The 18785-nt window shown below is 40.2% G+C and overlaps 2 protein-coding genes across 2 annotated transcripts in view; one reads left to right on the forward strand and one right to left on the reverse strand.

The window, feature by feature from the left end:
• Positions 1-1097, forward strand: part of uggt2 (UDP-glucose glycoprotein glucosyltransferase 2) — a 45464-nt gene extending 44367 nt beyond the window's left edge. The window contains exon 41 of the mRNA XM_039817546.1: positions 1-1097. This exon is cut by the window's left edge and continues 572 nt beyond it. The gene's annotated coding sequence lies outside the window, so the exon portion shown is untranslated.
• A 205-nt stretch (positions 1098-1302) lies between these two features.
• dnajc3a (DnaJ (Hsp40) homolog, subfamily C, member 3a) lies at positions 1303-18522 on the reverse strand. Its single transcript, XM_039817544.1, has 12 exons — positions 18441-18522; positions 17855-17965; positions 17618-17742; positions 17019-17093; positions 12636-12788; positions 12313-12494; positions 10601-10720; positions 10402-10507; positions 10186-10306; positions 3311-3443; positions 2718-2866; positions 1303-1867 (listed from the first exon to the last, which is right to left on the reverse strand). Exons 1-12 carry the CDS (start codon positions 18520-18522, stop codon positions 1710-1712), a joined length of 1515 nt encoding a protein of 504 aa, XP_039673478.1. The 3' UTR covers positions 1303-1709.
• Between the last annotated feature and the right edge of the window lie 263 nt (positions 18523-18785).

Raw genomic sequence — 18785 nt, forward strand, 5'->3', positions numbered from 1 at the left:
CATAAAGCTAACCTGTTTTAAAATGCCATACCTTGCTGGGGACTGTACAATTATTATTGGGTGTAATTCTTTTTATTTTTGCTGAAGGGAGGGTAGTCTGACTTTTTTGTGAGAGGAGGGGAGGGTCTTTTTTGTATCTTGGTTTTTCTTACTCAGTCTATTTTAGTTCAGCCTTCCCTTGAGAAATGTATTATTTACAGTTTAGCCTCTGGCTTTACAGGTGTAACTTTAATAACCTTCTGCACAACGTGCGCCATGACCACTGTCCATGGTGCTGATTCTGTGGCCCCCATAATGCAGGAGATGTATGACCATCAGTCCCTCAGTTACACTGATCAGCAGGATCCCTGCTTTAAGATAATTTACTGTACTTTTTTAATCTGATCTCATACAGGCTAGAAATACAATCTGATGAAATTCATATTTATGTTAGGCTATTTGTCGTAATTCAGGGTGGGGTGAAAATATTGCGGTTCAAGCACTTCATGGTTTGCAAATTTGGCGGCTGAAAAATGGCTGTATTTTCACATTTTGTTTGCCATCAATGTTTTCATATCTTTGGGGGGAGGGGGGGTCCAACAAAAATATAAATAAGCTGGGGAGTTTCTCACCTTTTTATAAAGTGCTAAAAATTCAGTTGTGGATCAAAGAATCCTCATTTGCACACTAAAGGTCCTGGTTTATGGGTAGGATATAGGATTTTAACTCAATGTTTACAGCCTACCTACATTCAGCTTCACTGCATTACATTTTAAGATATAATTTTTTAATATTAGAATTCCACAATGAACCAGTGTTTTTGTCTCAGGAATAAGATTGGTGTTGCTGCTCAACCGAAGACAAGTCTTTTTTTCCTGTCTTAAAAGTAAAAAAATAAAGTGGGTGCAGGAAATCTGCTCTCAGGACACCCATCTTTTACCATGCTGTGTCAAATAGAAATGTTTATATTACTGTCTTGTGGAAGAAGGTCTTTGCTACAAAACCACCATTACAAAATCTGTTTGTGAATTCTGTTGTCCCCTTGTGTGGTCCGTGGATGTGTGATGTGATTCATGCTCTGAAAGGTCTATAATGAAGGTGATTTTCTTACACTGTAATTTGTTCATCGTAAACCATTACACCATGTGAAAATGGCATTTATAGGGAAGAAAGCATTTCAGATACTTGGGATTAGGAAAAGGTTAGATGTAGTGATGAAGAAGTACCACTGCTAAGTGCCATTTCTCAAACTGTAGCTTCAGACCATGAATGTAGCAAAGTAACTCTCCAAACTTTCCATACAGCAATACCCTGGCGCCTCAGTTCAATTTAAGGTACATAAATAGGTCTTTATTTACAGTTCAGAAAAACTCCATTCATATAAAAATAGTACTGTACCTATGTACAAATTGAATCTTACGAATGGATGTGAATTGTAAAGTGTGGAAAGGATGCAAGTGTCAGAATTAACCACTTAACACTTTAAAGATAAAAGCTGCTTCACACATGGGACATATTTGTTAGCATAGCAACATACCTTCCCCAAATGAAATTCAAAGTTGTATTATTCAACAACAAAGATGCATATTTAATTTAAGGTCACTGAATTCAAGTCACAATTTGCTCCACATTTTGTGAGACTTGTGACATTTCTGACATTCCTTATGCCAGCGATCTCCCTTTTAAATAGGGAGGAAAATCCGCTCCAGCTGGGCTGGATATGAGTTTCCTTAGTTAAAGTTGAATTTAAAGTTAAAGGGTCCAGAGCCAAACGGATTGAAACCCTGGAAGCCCTGGTAGCCTCCATGGAAGTGCTGATGATGATGATGACCCCGCTGGCTCTCCGGATCCATGGGGTCCTCTCCTTGGTCGAACTTGGTTCTCATCTCTATAAAAAACAAAAAACGCGTCGGTACAGAACAACTTAACAAAATAAAATATACTCCTATATAGCTTTTGAATTAGAAATCAATTCCTCCAGGAATACGTGTTTGTTTATTATTAAAATATATTAATATATCAGTTTCAGTAAGGCTAACAAAAAAAAGTTTAAATAACTGACAACCATTATGTAAGAAGTAAGAGTAAAATCTTCCAACGCTTCCGGCGCTTGAGAATCAGCGATGCTTAATAAGACAACTTTTGTGGAAGTCTCCAAAGAACTCTAGTGTATTCTGATCACAAGATTTGACCCTTTTTCATATAGTTTTGATCAATTTGCGGTGGAAAATGTGGGGATTATGAGCATTCTTCTGTTTGGCCTGATTTCAGCAGTTATTGCTGGAATCAGGCCAAACCGCAAGCTCTAAAAAGTAATGCACCACATAGATAATGTTTCTTTAATCATTGAAATCTGCGATTGCAAATTCCCAGAGGAACTAAGACATGACCATCAACAGTAATGTTAAGGTGGAACGTAAACAGAACGCACAACAAATGTTTAGGTTTTTACTAATTAATCAAGCCCTAACTTGCATTGGTAGGGCTGTTGGGGACACGAAAGTAAAAAAAAAAAAAAAACGTGTATACTAAAATATAGTTCGGTAAGATTGTTTGGATAAAACCATTTTACTGAAATAAAGATAATGCCCAGTAAAATAATGAAGGTCTCAAGCTGCTTAAAATAGCAAGTAGTAAGCTGTTCACAGCAGCTCCTCAGAGGTCTGGCATTTGCCGGGAGACGACGACAACAACAACAACAACTTTCCAGTGACTCTGCAGACCACAACACCATTTACCTGGGTCAGTGAGAACCTCTTTAGCCTGAGCGATGTCTATGAACTTCTTCTCAGCCCTCTTCTTTTCCTCCGGATCCTGGAAGTTGTCCGGATGCCACTGTTGTGCCAGTTTCCTGTAGGCTTTGATAATCTCCTTTTTCTGGGCAGTTCTGTGACAATGGGGAGCGCATTATCAGCACATTTATTAAAGATTAAAACAGCTTCCCTTCCTTTTCAATACAAGCCAGACCTAATAATACTAGTCCAAGTGTCAGGGTTACCACATTGGCTCTCATGTAAACCATTACTACTACTACTTCTTCTTTTTTCCCTAAGAGTTCTTTCATTGCCTTAAAATGTAATCAATCTCGTCAAAGTGCTTTAGAACACAAAAATGTTCAAATAAATGATGTGGTTTCCAGTGCACCATGCCTCCTTTGTAGAGCAGTGGTTGTTAAACACAGTCTAAAAACAGAAACAAATTACTTTCTCTTGTAACCCATTTGGCAAAAGAATACCCCAATTCTCCTCAACTTTCCTGATAAAATCCCCTGTCTGGAAGACACCTATAAGAATGGAAAGAAATATCCCAAACTCCAGCGATCTGTGCCCACCTCTTCACTCCCAGGATCTTATAATAATCCCTCTTCTGAGACTGTTTGAGAAGTCGTTGAGCTTTCTCCAGACCTTCTTTTATCTGACGGTCATTCTCGCTGTGTTTCGCAGCAGTCTCATAGTCCTTAATAGCTGGAAGGAAAAAAAGAGGAGGACACAATCAGTATGCTTACTAATCCAAAGCAGCTAATGGGAAGTGAAGTACAGTATTTAAAGACAGTCCTTCAACGGAGGGAAACACAGGACCTTAAGACCTTGTTGTGGCAAGCATCCACCTAAAATGTTTAAGTGTCTTTGAGCAAGGCACTGAATCCTTCTGAGTCATGAGGTGTTGTTACTGTATGTGTCTGAGCCTCCAATAAGATGATGACCCAAACAAAAGACAAGCATGTACATTGATCAGCTGAGAATAATTGCATTATTTTTCAAATTTGTGCCTTCATTTCCTCAATTTAGCGATTGTGACACAAACATTGCTGTGGCACAAGTCTATATCCGGTCCGTTATACAAATGATATTGCATTTATGACTTACAGTAACATTGAAACACTCAAAGCCTGATCTAAAGTGAATTCAACACAGAGAGCTGTGGTTGTGTGAGCATCCCACAAAAACAGAAAACTAAAAAGGGTGTCCACACCTAGAACGATAAATATATAGTTTTAAAAACAGTGGCGAACAACATTGTCGGGATCACTTTCAGAGCGATTTAATGAATGATAGAAAAAACGACAGTCAATCAAAATCCATCTGAATTTACAACATGGCATGGCAGATGACGCTGCGGAGAGATTACAGGACTTGATTTTCCTTCTCGCCTTTGTAAAACAGAATACAATATCTGTAAAATGTAAATTTTAACCTGATGATAGTGTTCACATTAATCAAAAAACAAATAATTGCACTTAAGTCAAGTACTTCACTGAAATAGCATGGTTTAATCAACTGTTGAAGCTTGCAGTGTTGAAGATGTTATGTGTAGTTAAGTAGCCTTAGTAGAGGAAGGTCTGGCAAAGCGAGACTAGTAGTTAAGTGATGTAATGTTTAGCAAAATCAACAGTCAAAAAAATTTACAGAAAAAGCCCTGGATTAAAAAAGTATACAAAATAACCTTGGAAGAAAGCTATGACTTGGCAGGTAGCTGGTGAATTTCACCACGGGATCAACAAAGTCTCAGCTTTATCCAGTTACATCAGAATTTATTTATTCATAATATTTTTTATTATTAATCTGAATAGGAGTATGTCCATCTCGCAAATGTAGAATCAGTCTCTGCAGTCATCTCTACCGTTGAATTCCAGCAACAGGAAATCATTTTTACTTTTACTCAGATTTGATTTGGCTTAAAATGCGTTGTAACTCGCGTTACTGAGATTGTAACTAGAGATGTTCCGATACTGCCTAAAAGCCCTAAAGAAAATCTACGTTTAAGTAGTTTATTTATGTTCTTTTTCCGTTATAACTGACTTTCAAACTGGATAATAAAAGAAAGTTCTGTGGCATTCATTGTTTGTGTTTAACCTGAGCCAGAACGACAACAAAGATAGAAATCATATCACATCCATACAGGGATAATAGTATACAGTTATTAAAACATAATATGACACACTGGTATCAGATCGGTACTCGGTATCGGCTGATACGCAAGTTTCAGAATCTGATTCTGACGCAAATCAGAATCGGGAAGCAAAAAATTGTATCGGGCCATCTCTAATTGTAACGGGTATAATAGTACCGAAATGTTATTACTAATGCCTTATATTGCGTTACAGCAAAAAGCAACACATAACTAGCCTGACGTGGTCCTACTCAGATTCTAGTCGAATTTTGTGGGCGGGGCTAAGTTCGGCTGGCATCCAGGCTAACACATTACTGTAATTGCATTACTTTTGTAACGCGTTACTCCCAACACTGGTCCTCAGTCCTTAGTAATCCCATCTCTGAAAATGCTTGATCTCATGCGGTTATATAAACCACTTTACTCATCATCACCTTCAGATCATGTTGCAGCAGCTCCGGGCTGTTTGTGTGCGCACGTTTTTGTGCTTTGAGGCTTGTTTACCCTGTGAGGCGTACTGAGGTGAATTTAACACCCATGGGTTCTGACAGTTTAAAAGCCCACATGAGGACTGGGATTCCCACCTGCCGATGTGTTCACTGCACATTAATGACAATTTACACAGCCTTGGCACGTTATTAATCTGGGGCTGACTCGCCTGAAGTGATGGTGATGATAATTGTGGGTCTAATTTGACTAAGTGTATATATCGTTTTTAATTAAATGACATGTTAGGGACTTCTTTTGTCCTCTCATTTAAAATAAAAGTTAAAACCATATTTTTGGGATGTACACCATAAGTGAAAACATTATGGATAAAGTGAAAGCAGTTTGCCCATTACATGAACTAAATGAAAACTGATGTGTAGCTTTGATCCATCTCCTTTATCTTTTTTTTTTTTTTTCTTTTTTTATAGCTGCTATTTTCTTTGCGCGCGTGTTCAGTTTTACATCGAACACGCTGAGATAAAAGTTAAATAAAACATGACTGTGTCACACTAACCTCAAGTGGCTACAAACAAACAGAATTACATTTCAGCTTGTGCCTGTAACGCACCACATGTTCGCTTTTGATGATGTAGTAAATTAATGCATCATATACTTCCATCTCTAGAAATCTATCAACTTGGGATTAAAATGTTGCTTTTCCAAAACACTAGACAAGTGACAAGTGAGCCCGAGGGCTTCGTTGTCAGAGCTTGCACAAAGCGCAACTCTGCGCTGGCAAAGTGGCGTTTCTTGATGCACACCGAGGTTCTTTCCTCGCTTGCACCAGTTTGCTCTCCTGGTGATTTGCTCTGCGCCACGATGGTAGGAGAGGCATAGTAGTAGTTTCGCACTTTTGCAACAGGTTAGCGATGCACTATTCCTGTGTTCTATGACATGTTTGTCACTGTAATTAGTAGAGGCGCATGCGGTGGTGTAGTCTACGTGATACGCAGGTATACGCAGTATACCCACTAAGAAAGCTCCAGGATTTCCATATACCCACTTAAAAATGCCCAATGACACGCTACAACATATTTCCATTATAATTTTGATATATTTGGAATTGTCATCTGCATTTTTCTTCTTCACATAGGCTAAATAAAAGGTATTTCCACCGTAAATTGGTGCATAAAAGTTTATCCGAATACAGGAAATGAAGTCATTGATCCAGTCAGGGCTCCATCTCTTTCTCCCGTCATTGATTTTCATCGCTTTACTAGCTACTATCAAAATAAATGTCTACTTATTATGGCAATAATGAGAGTACAAATACTGTCTGGTTCTTACTAGGACTGTATGACAGACTTTGTTTAGCAGATTAACTGCCTGCACAGCCACATGAAAGTCTCAGGTACAAATGTTTTCCTGTACCTTTTGGATGATTCACATTGTCAAACGGTGGTCAACACACAAAACACACACACACACACACACACACACACACACACACACACACACACACACACACACACACACACACACACACACACACACACACACACACACACACACACACACACACACACACACACACACACACACACACACACACACACACACACACACACACACACACACACACACACACACACAAGTTACATCAATTTCAAGCTTCAACTAGCAGAAGGCTATTGTAAAACAACTACAGAAAATATCTACTCACTCTGGTTGGTTAGGAGTAATCACTTGCCACTAGAGTCTTTTACATGTAGTGCAAATCAATAGGAGTGTTGGAGCCTTACACACTGGAAACAGTTCATAAAATTGTGAAGATAGACATTGAGTGTGTTCACATGGAAATGTGTTCACATGGAAATGAGTATCCTGGGTATGGGACTTATCCCGGTTTTGATTATATCCGGGATATGATGTTTACATGCAACACAGAGAAACCGGGTTATTCATATCCCAGTATACTGTACATGATAAGTACTAGTTTTCCGGTAGTCTCGCATTGCCAGATCCTCCTCCACAGCGCTGCAGCGGAGGGTCTGGCTAGTCCACACAATATTCCAGGATGGACGAAAAATGTGCTCTGGTTTATTGGCATTTCTTTAAACCAATCACAATCGTCTTGGGTGGCGCTGAGCGCCGGACACAATGACGGCGCAATTTTACTACATCTTACAGACTATACTTACTCCTAACACACTGGGCTTCACATCTAATGTTAATTATACTGTATGAAAATAAACAGATGACGTTTGTCCTTTCTGGGTTTTAGACATACATTGTAGACATTTAATGTGGATGTTTACATTAAAATCCCATTACTTTTCTGTAGACACCCAGATTACAACAAATAAAATGATCAGATGGTAAAATGCTTAAATGATGTGTCACTGATATTTTAACTTAATCTCCCTATTTTTTAGTAGTGTTACAGGGACCCCCTGTGTTAGACTCCTGCCATGACAGCAGTGTGCATTGTGTAATAGAGTTAGGATTATTAGGTACACCCAGCTAAAACCTTTATAAAAAAGGTAGGGTTTATTGCAGGACTGTTTTATTTAGACTGCATTCATTTTAGCTAGGTGTACCTAATAACAGGGATGCAAACGCGTGTATGGTCAAAAAAGAGAGAGGTAATCGAAGCCCTCGCCCTGCGGCAAATATCCAGACCCTGACATGGCCACCAACCCCTGCCATCCCCGGCCCACCCATATACGCGCAATGAGTAAAATGAAATTCTGAAAATCAAAATACGCCGACACTAATTTGGAAATAGAGAAAGAAAATACTTAAATTACTCATTTAGTGATTCATTTTAAACAGTGTTCATCTCCATTTGCTTTGTCATCATTATGTACTCATTTCCACAAAAATGATTTTCGTTTAAATAGTCTTCAAAACACACACACACACACACACACACACACACACACACACACACACACACACACACACACACACACACACACACACACACACACACACACACACACACACACACACACACACACACACACACACACACACCTTAAGACTTTCCCTGCTCTATTCTACTGCTGAGGCGTGGTTCTGTGTAGCTGGTAAAGAGTTGTGTGGATGTCTGACAGTGTGCAAACAGGGCATACACCCCTCTGCTACTGTAGTTAATTTCCTTCATGGAGAGAGTGCATTTAGAACAACCCTTTTTTTCCAATTTTCTTAAAACCAGCTGCTTTTACAGCCTATATGCATCTGTTGCACAATAAGTGCCTCTTTCCCTTATTCTGCAAATTAATATTCTAGCAAAACTGTATCACAACGGAGTGCAAATAGTTCACTCTGCCCCTTTCCACAATGTCTTGTTTATATGCTGCAATATTTCTCGCCCACTCTGGGCTAGTAATAAAATATAGAATGTTTATGGGTCCGTCAGTGCCCTGCGCTACTTAAAAATCATCTTCAGCAGTCCATTTGCGTCGATTTACATGATAAAAAGGACCTCCTTAAAAATAGCAAAACCGGCTGTTGATCAGCTAAGCCCACTCACCAGTTTCTCGCCTTTCATAGCTTAAGATATGGTAACGTGGGATTGCGTTAACAAAAAGTTAATATGAGAATCGAGGATATGGAGAAAAAAGTTATGAGAAGTTATGCTTGACGCAGTGCTAGCTAACCAACAGAAAGCAAAGTAAAGGTCAATATTTCTAGACGTTAACCGTAGTAAATCCATGGGCATCCACCATTTGAAAATAACTAGTTTGTCGCTCACTTTCGTTTAAATGCTTCTCGTTGGCATCAGTGAAAAGCCGGGACTACCGACACATTACAGAGAGAGAGAGACTCTCTGAGTCAGAGCGATACCGGTATGTTCTGAGGTCAGCAAGCTGCTATAGCCTCAAACTAGCACAAGCCCTAATCTAGCATTAAAGCGCAACTGTCGCCAAAATGAATGTACCCGAGTCAAACTTTAGTTTAAAAGCATAATTAGGATAGAAGCACCACTTTTAAGATTTATCGTATTCTCGTTTTTCGGTCAAATGGCCTTTTGAATGGGAGTGCTAGGGGCTACTATGATCACATTAAAATCACTATTTTTAAAAATGCTAAGAAGGCTCAACACAACATGAAATTTTACTCCAAGTATCACCAGGGGCTCTACACATGAACTCCAGCATTGACAACATTGGTTGTGTACACAGAGTTTACTAAAAGGTTTTGAACGACTCACTTTAGCTGTTGGGGTTTCTGGTCGCTGCCATCTCGCCAGTCGAAGAGTGTCGACAACAGTGTCAAGACAGTAAAAGATACGCAGCAACAAGAAACACTAGTAGTTCACGGTTGCGTGCATACTGCTGTTTTGCCGTGCAGGGTTGCATTCCCTATTTACTTGTTTGGTGCAGGCAATCCAGAATAACTGTTGGAAAATTATAATCAGACACCCACCCTTAAAAAAACTCTTTGGATCTGCACGATTCACACAAGTCACCCAAACTGATGTGAAAAAAGCGGGAGGCGCCGAAAAGCGCGCTGTTTGCATCCCTGTAATAAACTGGAAACCGAGTGTAGATTTCAGTAACTTCATTTAAATGGCCGTGTTCTCGTAACCAAAACGTCAGTAATAAAAACAGGTGAAATGCTGTGAGAAGAGTAGAGCTATTTAGAAGAGAGCTATATAAACAACTACCATTTTCACAACACCTGTGTCAAAATTTCAGTCCATCTTCCCCAAAAAGACATTGCTAATAGACTTTCTCAACTGAAATTAATAAATTCCGAGTGAAGATTAATAGACTACAGTATTTAGTGTGATCGCGGATCTGAGTGTGAAAATCTAACGGACCGACTCCATTAAATAAATAGATCTGAACTACATACACCTACATCTGACAAGCTTACCTTCCTCATACTCTTCCTCTTGGACATAGGCCTCAGCTCTGTCTTTCAGCACGTTAACGTTCTCCGGGTCCGACTGGAGGACTTCGCCACACACTGAGATAGCTCTGTTAGCCTGCTGGCCCTGCTCATGACACAAGGAAAGCATGTTGGGTAGACGTATTGTTTAATTAAGTAAAAGAGCGAGTTAATGCATGGGAGCAGTAAGAGGGGTCTTACCTGTGCCAGCGCATGGCACATACGCTCCTTGGCAAGGAGAGAGAAATGGCGCACGTTGGGCTCGGTCTTCATCACTGCCTCATATTTGCTCACTGCGTCTTCATACCTAAAAGAGCAGGAGGCAGGTGGGTGTTTGAACTACGCAGAATGCACCACACCCCCCCCACACACACACACACACACACACACACACACACACCTCTGCTCTTGGATGAGTTCCTCTGCAGACTGGATCTGTTTGTTGAGCTTCTTGACCTGCTTGTAATGGCTGTAACACTGTTTGTGATCAGGATCAAGCTTCAGGCACTCACGCACCTCACTGCAGATCAGACGAGAGGAGGAAGGTCAGAACAGGCTAATTTTTTACCTGATGGACGTGCTATATTGCCAATTTACAGGGAGGTGAACAAAAATAACAGGAACACTTTAAAATAGCACAACAGATTTTAACTATGTGGTCATTTTTACACCATAGGTTGTATTGCTGTTAAACACATATCCCATTATGTGTCGTACAGTATAAGTAAGGGTTGCTGTGGGTCTACTTGTGATCATTGCTCCTCATGTGCTTATGTAGTTTTTCTGTAGCATGTGTCCTCTAGACTTTTGTTGGCCTTTATTGCTTGCCACATTACATCCATTATTTTTACAGTGTTAATGATTGGCTTTGTTAGCTACATATGCAAATAATAATAAGCTGAATACCAATTAACGGTGTGTGCCAGCTATTACTATCTCAAAATAATCATTTTTATGTGACTTTAAGGCAAAATGAGACAACTTACAGAGGTACAACATGGCAAGGTAGGCACTACATGCATGTATGTATGTTTGCGCAAATATTCATAATAATAAAGTGGAAATGTTGAGTCATGATTGAACGACATTTACACTTTGAGGTGTCATTATCACAAAAATTACCATCAAGGTTAGAGAAAATCTCAACAATAAAACTTTACTGCACGACAACTGCATTGTATTTTGAAATAACTTATTTTTACCACCTACTTATCACATAAAAACAAATGCAAGAAATACTTATTCATAAATCTCACTTTGCTAATAGCCCTGTCAGCACAAAAGTATATTTGGACAGATAATGTTAATGTACTAAAATAATTTTGATGTAATCTATTGGAGATATGATTGTGCCATATTTGATTCTGATAGAAACACCTTGTGCCAGCTACACAGGATGCGTGGTGTGAGTGTGGCGGCTGCGTGTCTTTGCACACCAGAAACGTGTCTGATGCAGCGCTGCTGCTGCTAGCCTTGTCTGTACACATGTACTGTATGTTTCCAATTGATAAACTGCACTCAAGCAGTAGTATACTTCATGTTAAACATAAATATATACTGATTTGATTACACCAAAGACATCGGCAGTATTGACAGCAAAATAGGCTATAGAATATTTTGTTCTGTATTGAAAAGTCCAATATTTGAAAATCGATAATTATTTTTATTTATTTTTTTAATTACATTTATATCTGCATTTATGTCAAAACCTAGAGACTTTCTAACATCAAAATGTCATTTATTAAAATGTATTTGTGTCAAAATGACATAACCATCTTTTCCTATTCTAGAATGGAAACGCATTCAACACGTTTGCGTGTCGTGTGAAAAATAGGAGTCGGCCCTATTTCTAGCATGCAAGCGTTTTTGAGCCGCACCTGAGACACGCGTGTCACGCAGGCAGTGTGCAAGCTCTAAACTGTTAACATGGGAGCCGAAATAAAAATGGACATGCCACGCAGATGACATGCTCACGCCACGCATCCAGTGTGTAGGCGGCCTTAGTAGTTAGGAAGTTGTCTCGTAGTGACAATTCTGGTACCTGGTCACAATGTCTGATACTGATACTGTGTGGTAGCTTCCTCAAGAAAGCAGTCTGCAAGTGGGTCTTACGTGAGGGACATCTCATGGTCTCCAAGATTATAGTAGATGGTGCTGAGTTTGTAGAAAGCCTGGGTATTGTCACTCTTTAACTTGGATGCAGCTTTGAGGTCACTGATGGCCTTTCCCATCTCTCCCATTTGAATAAAACACTCTGCTCGAATCTCACGAGAGGTCACGTCCCAAACGCAAGTCTGTAACAGGCGGACAATATCTCTCACAAACTGCAGTACTAGATATTATACAAATGCTCTGTAGACTCTGCGGTAAAGATAATATGGGCAACGTCATGCTTGCAGGAAAATTAGGCAATGCTGACAAGGCAGGTATCTTACCTCAATGACAGTGTCAAGCTGGACAGCAGCTGTCACATAATCCTGGCTGTCGAAGCTGCTGCGTGCCTGAGCCACCAGCCGCTGAATTTCATCCGACTTTGTCAGCAGACTCTGGGCTTCCCTCTCCTCTTTGTCGCTAGGGTTGGACTTCAGCTGGAACATTGCAAGGCGAGACATTACACTGCATGCTTATGGTCATGATAAAAGCAATCTAACTGAAAAAAGTTAGAGTGACTTAAGAAAATTGCATTGAGTCCTTCACCAACACATTCCAATATGAGCGCTCATAATTCTGAAGAGGTTCTTGTGTCGACTTTGCCTCTTCAAAGCATTGCTTATCACAGCATTTGCAGTGCTTACCATTCCCTAAACCCATTACAATATAATCATCCTCATCATAGAGGTCATCATATTCACAAGAGCAATCTCAGCTAACAACACATCCTTTACAAATGGACCTGGGTACCCTTAAAGTGGTTCCTGCTAGCTCAGCTTAGGAAAAAGCATAATGCATAAATGTGATGCATTAAGCTTGGCCAACATTGTGGACTGCTGAAGCAGCAGCACAACATGCACCTCTGGCCAGGTCCCTTGACATTATACCATCAAAATGTTGCCTACTTAAAACTGTATAAGCCCAGATGCTTGTTGGCCTCTGCAGAGTAAAGGCCCTTTTATGGTCCTGCAGAGGCTCCACGCAGAGCTTTCGCCATAGCTTTCGCCATAGCGCTCGCCATAGCTTTCGCCATAGCCTACGTAAGTGGCCTACGTAAGTGGCCTACGTAAGTGGCCTACGTAAGTGCACTGGTGTGTGCGTCGAGCCAGCGTGTGTGTGTGTGTGTGTGTGTATGGGGAGTGGGTGATAGAGCGAGGGAGAAGTGAGAGAGTGACGGCGAGCGAGTACCGACTCTAGAGTCATAGTGAGAGAAACAAAGTGTCTTCTCTGTGTTTTCTGACCAAGGTGGGAAATCTGTAGCAGGAAAAGTTAACCCTCTCCTTGATTTCATGTTGTTTATGGAGAAGGAGAACCAGGAAATGAGTCAGGGGAAATGCAACGCTACCAAGGCACGGCCGAGCAACGTGCGACGTGTAGTTACATTTTTCGAGAGGTGCACGTCAGCCATCGATTCGACGCACAACTATAAAAAAGGCCTTAAGGGGGGCTCCTTGCCTGCATGAAGAAGGAGGCATCACACTTGATTGCAAGTATTGTATAATTTCTATTACATAAACACTCCCAGAAAGTGACTAAGGAATACATGACTAACCACTAAGCTTCAAACTACATATAATAAAGCTCATCAAAAGTTTACTGGCTTTCTTTGTGTTTAATATAAGGAAATGTAACGGCAAGGAACAAAACAGAACAAAACAGGCTTATGAGGCTGCAGGCCTGCCACATGCCCTCGGCCCAGTGTGACACTGATATTCACATCCTATTCCCACTTAAAAAAAAGGGACTAAATTGTTGCCTGCGTGATTACCTCACCTGAGAATACAGCGTTTTAAATGGAATCTAAGAATTAATTGTAGATATAACAAGGGCATTTATGTCTTCGGGGAGTGTTGTGAAACTTCTCTTTAAAATGGTAATTGGTAATTCTAACGGAAAAAACATTAGCCAGCTCCAGTCCCAATCCTTAACGAGCACCTTAAAATGATCCCTGAAGGCCCTAATGAGAGTTCACTGCCAATTTAATTATTATCTACATCTTTTAAGATGGCTTATGGATGCATGGTATACCTGTTCACTAAGGTCTTATGTGGCCTATGGCCTTCATTTTTAACTTCTTTGCTACTTGGTTTCAAAGACTTTTGTTAGTCCATTCACCCAATAACAAAACCTCTCATGTTGTCAACCTCAAAAGTATAACTGTACAGTATAGTGAAATAAATAATACAAATAAAGTGTGCACACTGCATAGAAAAACAAAAATATCTTTCACAACAATAAAGCTGTTAATAAGTTAAACTATTGCCCTTATGTCATGTTATATTGAAAATACACTAAGCCTAGTTTTCATGCTTGAGTTAAAAGGTACTGTCACTGCCCGATGTGAGTCGAGCGCAGATGTGAGTTGCGCATGCGTCACTTTGCGACAAGTAGCCTCCAAGATGCTAACAGCTTTTTGAGCTAACGCACAGTCTATGAGCTAACGTTAGCAATCAAACAATCATAGCTAAAACATTTTTGAAATGACTGCTGCTGCTGGCTAGAAGTTAGCAATCAAACACAACAAAGGCTTGAGCTAACGTTAGCAATCAAACAATCATTAGATAGCTAAAACTTTTTGAAATGATTACCATCTTCTGTTATTGTATGTAAAGAGAAACGTTTATTATTTTATGGATTTCACAAATTTCAGTAAGACATTATGCAATAAACCGTTTAAATCTGAGCATGCGCAACTCACATCTGCACTCGACCAGAGCTGGTCTGACTCGGCTAACATCGGGTATGACACGTTATGCCGAAAACCGTTTAAATCTGAGCATGCGCGACTCACATCTGCACTCGACTCACATCGTGCAGTGACGGTTCTCTAAGCGATGTTGGGTTACGTCACTTCTTGTTGACATTCGAAGTATTGTCAAACAAAACTAGGCTAGCTTGCCCTAATCCCCCAACCCCCACCCCGAAAATCCTTCTTGACGGTTATTGGCTGGAAGACTGTTACGTTTTGTGGTGCAGGTTGGCACAGTTTGTTTTTGTTGCTGTTTGTGGAGCCCGGGCTGTCTACAGAGACCACGTTTTTTTACAGTGTGTTCAGGGGACAGGCAGCTCGTGGATAGTGAGGAGATGTTTGCTGTATGTGACAAAAAATGTAGCCTAAAAAAATGCAACACATCGCTTAGAGCACCTTTAAGTTTCACTACAAAACCAGGCTACAGATCAACACTGACAACTCCTGGGGTCCATTCCAGGTAAGAGGTTTAACAAACTAAGTTTAAGTCTAACCCTGATGTCTGAGTTGATTTACCCTGAGATGGGAAACTGAGTTTTCGGTTCCATAACAGCTGATTTGAGTTGGTTCAATCAACTCGGAGTAGGTTCACTCAGGGTTACGCACGTGCACAACCACTATAAAAAGGCAGTATGAATGGAGCCATGATTCTACGATTCACCATGGCAACAACCACAAACAAACGGGTCATGGAAATACTCATGCGCACAAACAGCGAGTTTGAACCATAGATATTCATATTCGTATAACAGTCCATGGTTTGAACATGCATTTCATTAAAAAAAAGCAAGACAGCAGCTGCTGCTGCAAAAGAGAGAGAATTGGCGTGGGAGAAAATTGCTGCTCGAGTCAGTGCGTACACATTAACAGTGTATTAATTTCATATTTAATCACAGTTAACTTATAATATTACTGGTGAAAACTGGAATTGTATTACACCTATAATTTCATTTAGGTGCAATTCTGCGGGCGAAAAAGTAAACTATAGGCTACTAATCCCATTCTGAGGCTGCAGCCGCATATCATTAACAGAACTATAATGTATAATCATTTATTTCTTTTTAATGACTCTCACTGGTTTGTGTCCAGGGAACACTACAAAAACATTTAAAAAACGTTTCAGAGCGAGTCACACTTTTCTGAAGGCTCTGCATACAGTGGCTTTACTAATACAGTGTGATCTGCTACACTTTTATAAAGAAAACTGCCGTTTGCAAAAAACGTATTGCGACACAAAGAATCTGCTTGGATGTTAAAGCCTGTCCACGATGGCTGATGTGAGTGATATGAGGACGGATAAGGTATCTACATGGACTGTGATAAAAAATACCTCTCAAATTGGTTATGTGGAAATGAAAATACATCTATAGTTGGGACTCAATAGCATCTTCCGACGTGAATTAATACAGCTTTTTCATCAACGGGATCGTCGACAAAAGGACATGACATGTTTGAGAAAAAAACGTTATGCCTAACATAAACCAATACGTTTTTTTTATTCATGCAGGTAACAAACTGCATTAAAATGTGCCTGATACAGACTGAATGAATGAATGAGGAAATGAGTTTCTCCTCCCTCTCAGAGGGAGGAGACAGAGAAACTCGAGTTTTTTTTTCTCCGTTTCTCTCAGTCTCCTCCCTCTCAGAGGGAGAAACTCGAGGTTTCTTGAAGAAAACCTGCTCACGACCAGGTTAGGTTCACAGGCTCAGTTACCATAGTAACTGACTCTGAGGTTAAGTTACCTCTCTTTCTGAAACGGAAAACCCAGAGTTTCCCTCATCTCAGGGTTAACAAACTCAGAGTTTTCACTAAACCTGCTTTCTGGAACGGGCCTCTGGTGCTCTCTGCTTATTGAACAAAATAGTGACTTATCAGTCTTGTTACTGTGGAGTTTAAACTGGATGTTACTATACTTACCACTTTCTTAAAGTCACTCTCTGCTTCATCTAGTCTCCCCTGCTTCAGAAGGAGATTTCCTCTCTGAAGGCGTGCCTGTATGGGCAGAGGACTTGTTTTGCATAAGACTGCAGACTTATCAACACAGCTGACATAACTGACCAGTTTCCCAACATAGTTGTGTCTGGGGCGGTTATAAAACTTGCACATCTATTGCATCTAGTCAAGAGCCTGGGTCTGTCTGAGGTTTCTCCCTAAAAGGAAGTTTTTCTCACCATGCAAGGTTTCTTCATAAAAGGAGTTTTTCCTTGCCAATGTCGCACTAAATGCTTGCTCTTGGGGGAATTACTGGAATTGTTGGGTCTTTGTAAATTATAGTGTGGTCTAGACCTACTCTATCTGTAAAGTGTACTGAGATAACTCTTGTTATGATTTGATACTATAAATAAAATTGAATTGCATACAAATATACCAGTTTCTTCCAATTATTTATGCACAATAGATGTGTTTCTCACACAGTTCTGTCAGACCTACAATGTAAGCCTACAGTATGACAAACTGTGTGCAGCTATGTGAAAACAAATTATTTCAGACAAAATTATGTAAAAACAGAAACTCACAGATGTGAAGTCTGGTTTTAGTTCAATAACTTTGCTCAAATCTGGCAGTGCAGACTTTGACTTCCCCATTGCCAAAAATACTGTAGCTCTCCTGTAGTAGGCCATGTAGTTCTTGGGATCTCCATCTGACAAAAGGACAAAGTAAACATGACTATATATTAGTTTTGGATTATATTTCCTGGTGTAACAATTAAGTTGAAAAATATATATAAAACTTGGCATGCTTCTGTCGCTTACCCACAGCAGCATGGAAATGAGAGAGGGCATCGGCTAGCTGGCCAGCAGCGAGCAGTTTCTTCCCCATCTCCATATGATTGTCCACACTCCCGTCCCTGCCACATTTCACTCCTGAAAAAACATACACAATAATGCTATCCTACACCACAATACGGAGTATATTGCCACAAACTACAGTAACGTTACAGTTCTCCATTACTAATGTATTCACATTAATTGCCGATAAATGACAAGCGGGAGCATAATTAAGTCAGTAACGTTAAGTATGAGAGAGATTTGGCATGTAACGTTAGGTTGCTAACATTAACATTAGCTACCATACGTTCGTTACACATGAAGGCTCAAACTAACTGGTTAAGCTAACATCGGTTTGCTTCGATATAAATTAACATAAATGATTAACGTTAACTTTAGAAAACAGCTAGCTAGCCACGGTTACCACTGACATTAGCCATATAACGTTACTTTGACTACAGGCAGGCTGTCTGAACCGTGGTCAAAGTTCTATGCTAGTTAATGGTGACGTCCAGTAGCTACTTGCTATCGTTAGCTTGCCAAGAAAAGTAAAGTATAGTCAGGTTCTTACCTTCATATCTCATATCAATCAAAACAAGAACATATGGGATGTAAGTCAGTATTTTGCTAGCGACATGGTCGATGGAAACCATGGTTAGATTTGCATCAGACAGGTCCAATCTCGTTATGTCCCCCGGCCGATGTTATTCTAACTATGTTTCGCCTAATTCTCAACAGTCCCATGTGTTCAGCATTGCTTCTCTTTCCCCAGTCACAGCGGAGCAGCTAACCCAAGCGACCGGTCGTGGGTGACTGTGATTGGCTGGATTCTTTGGAAAACACCGCCCACCTCCCTTGGTTCAGCCACGGCAGCACAAGAACTGTCATCTTACTATGAGGAGTGTACGTGTGTGTG

Source organism: Perca fluviatilis, chromosome 12 (genome assembly GCF_010015445.1).
Source record: "Perca fluviatilis chromosome 12, GENO_Pfluv_1.0, whole genome shotgun sequence".
Lineage (NCBI taxonomy): Eukaryota > Metazoa > Chordata > Actinopteri > Perciformes > Percidae > Perca > Perca fluviatilis.

Bases quoted from the DNA above. Each gene is read 5' to 3' on its own strand.
- dnajc3a (XM_039817544.1), bottom strand. From the start codon at position 18,522: ATGGTTTCCATCGACCATGTCGCTAGCAAAATACTGACTTACATCCCA. The intron at 10,508-10,600 runs GTGTGTGTGTGT...CTGCTCTTTTAG, and splicing joins GAACTCATCCAAGAGCAGAG to GTATGAAGACGCAGTGAGCA. The intron at 10,307-10,401 runs GTAAGACCCCTC...TGTCATGAGCAG, and splicing joins TGTGCCATGCGCTGGCACAG to GGCCAGCAGGCTAACAGAGC.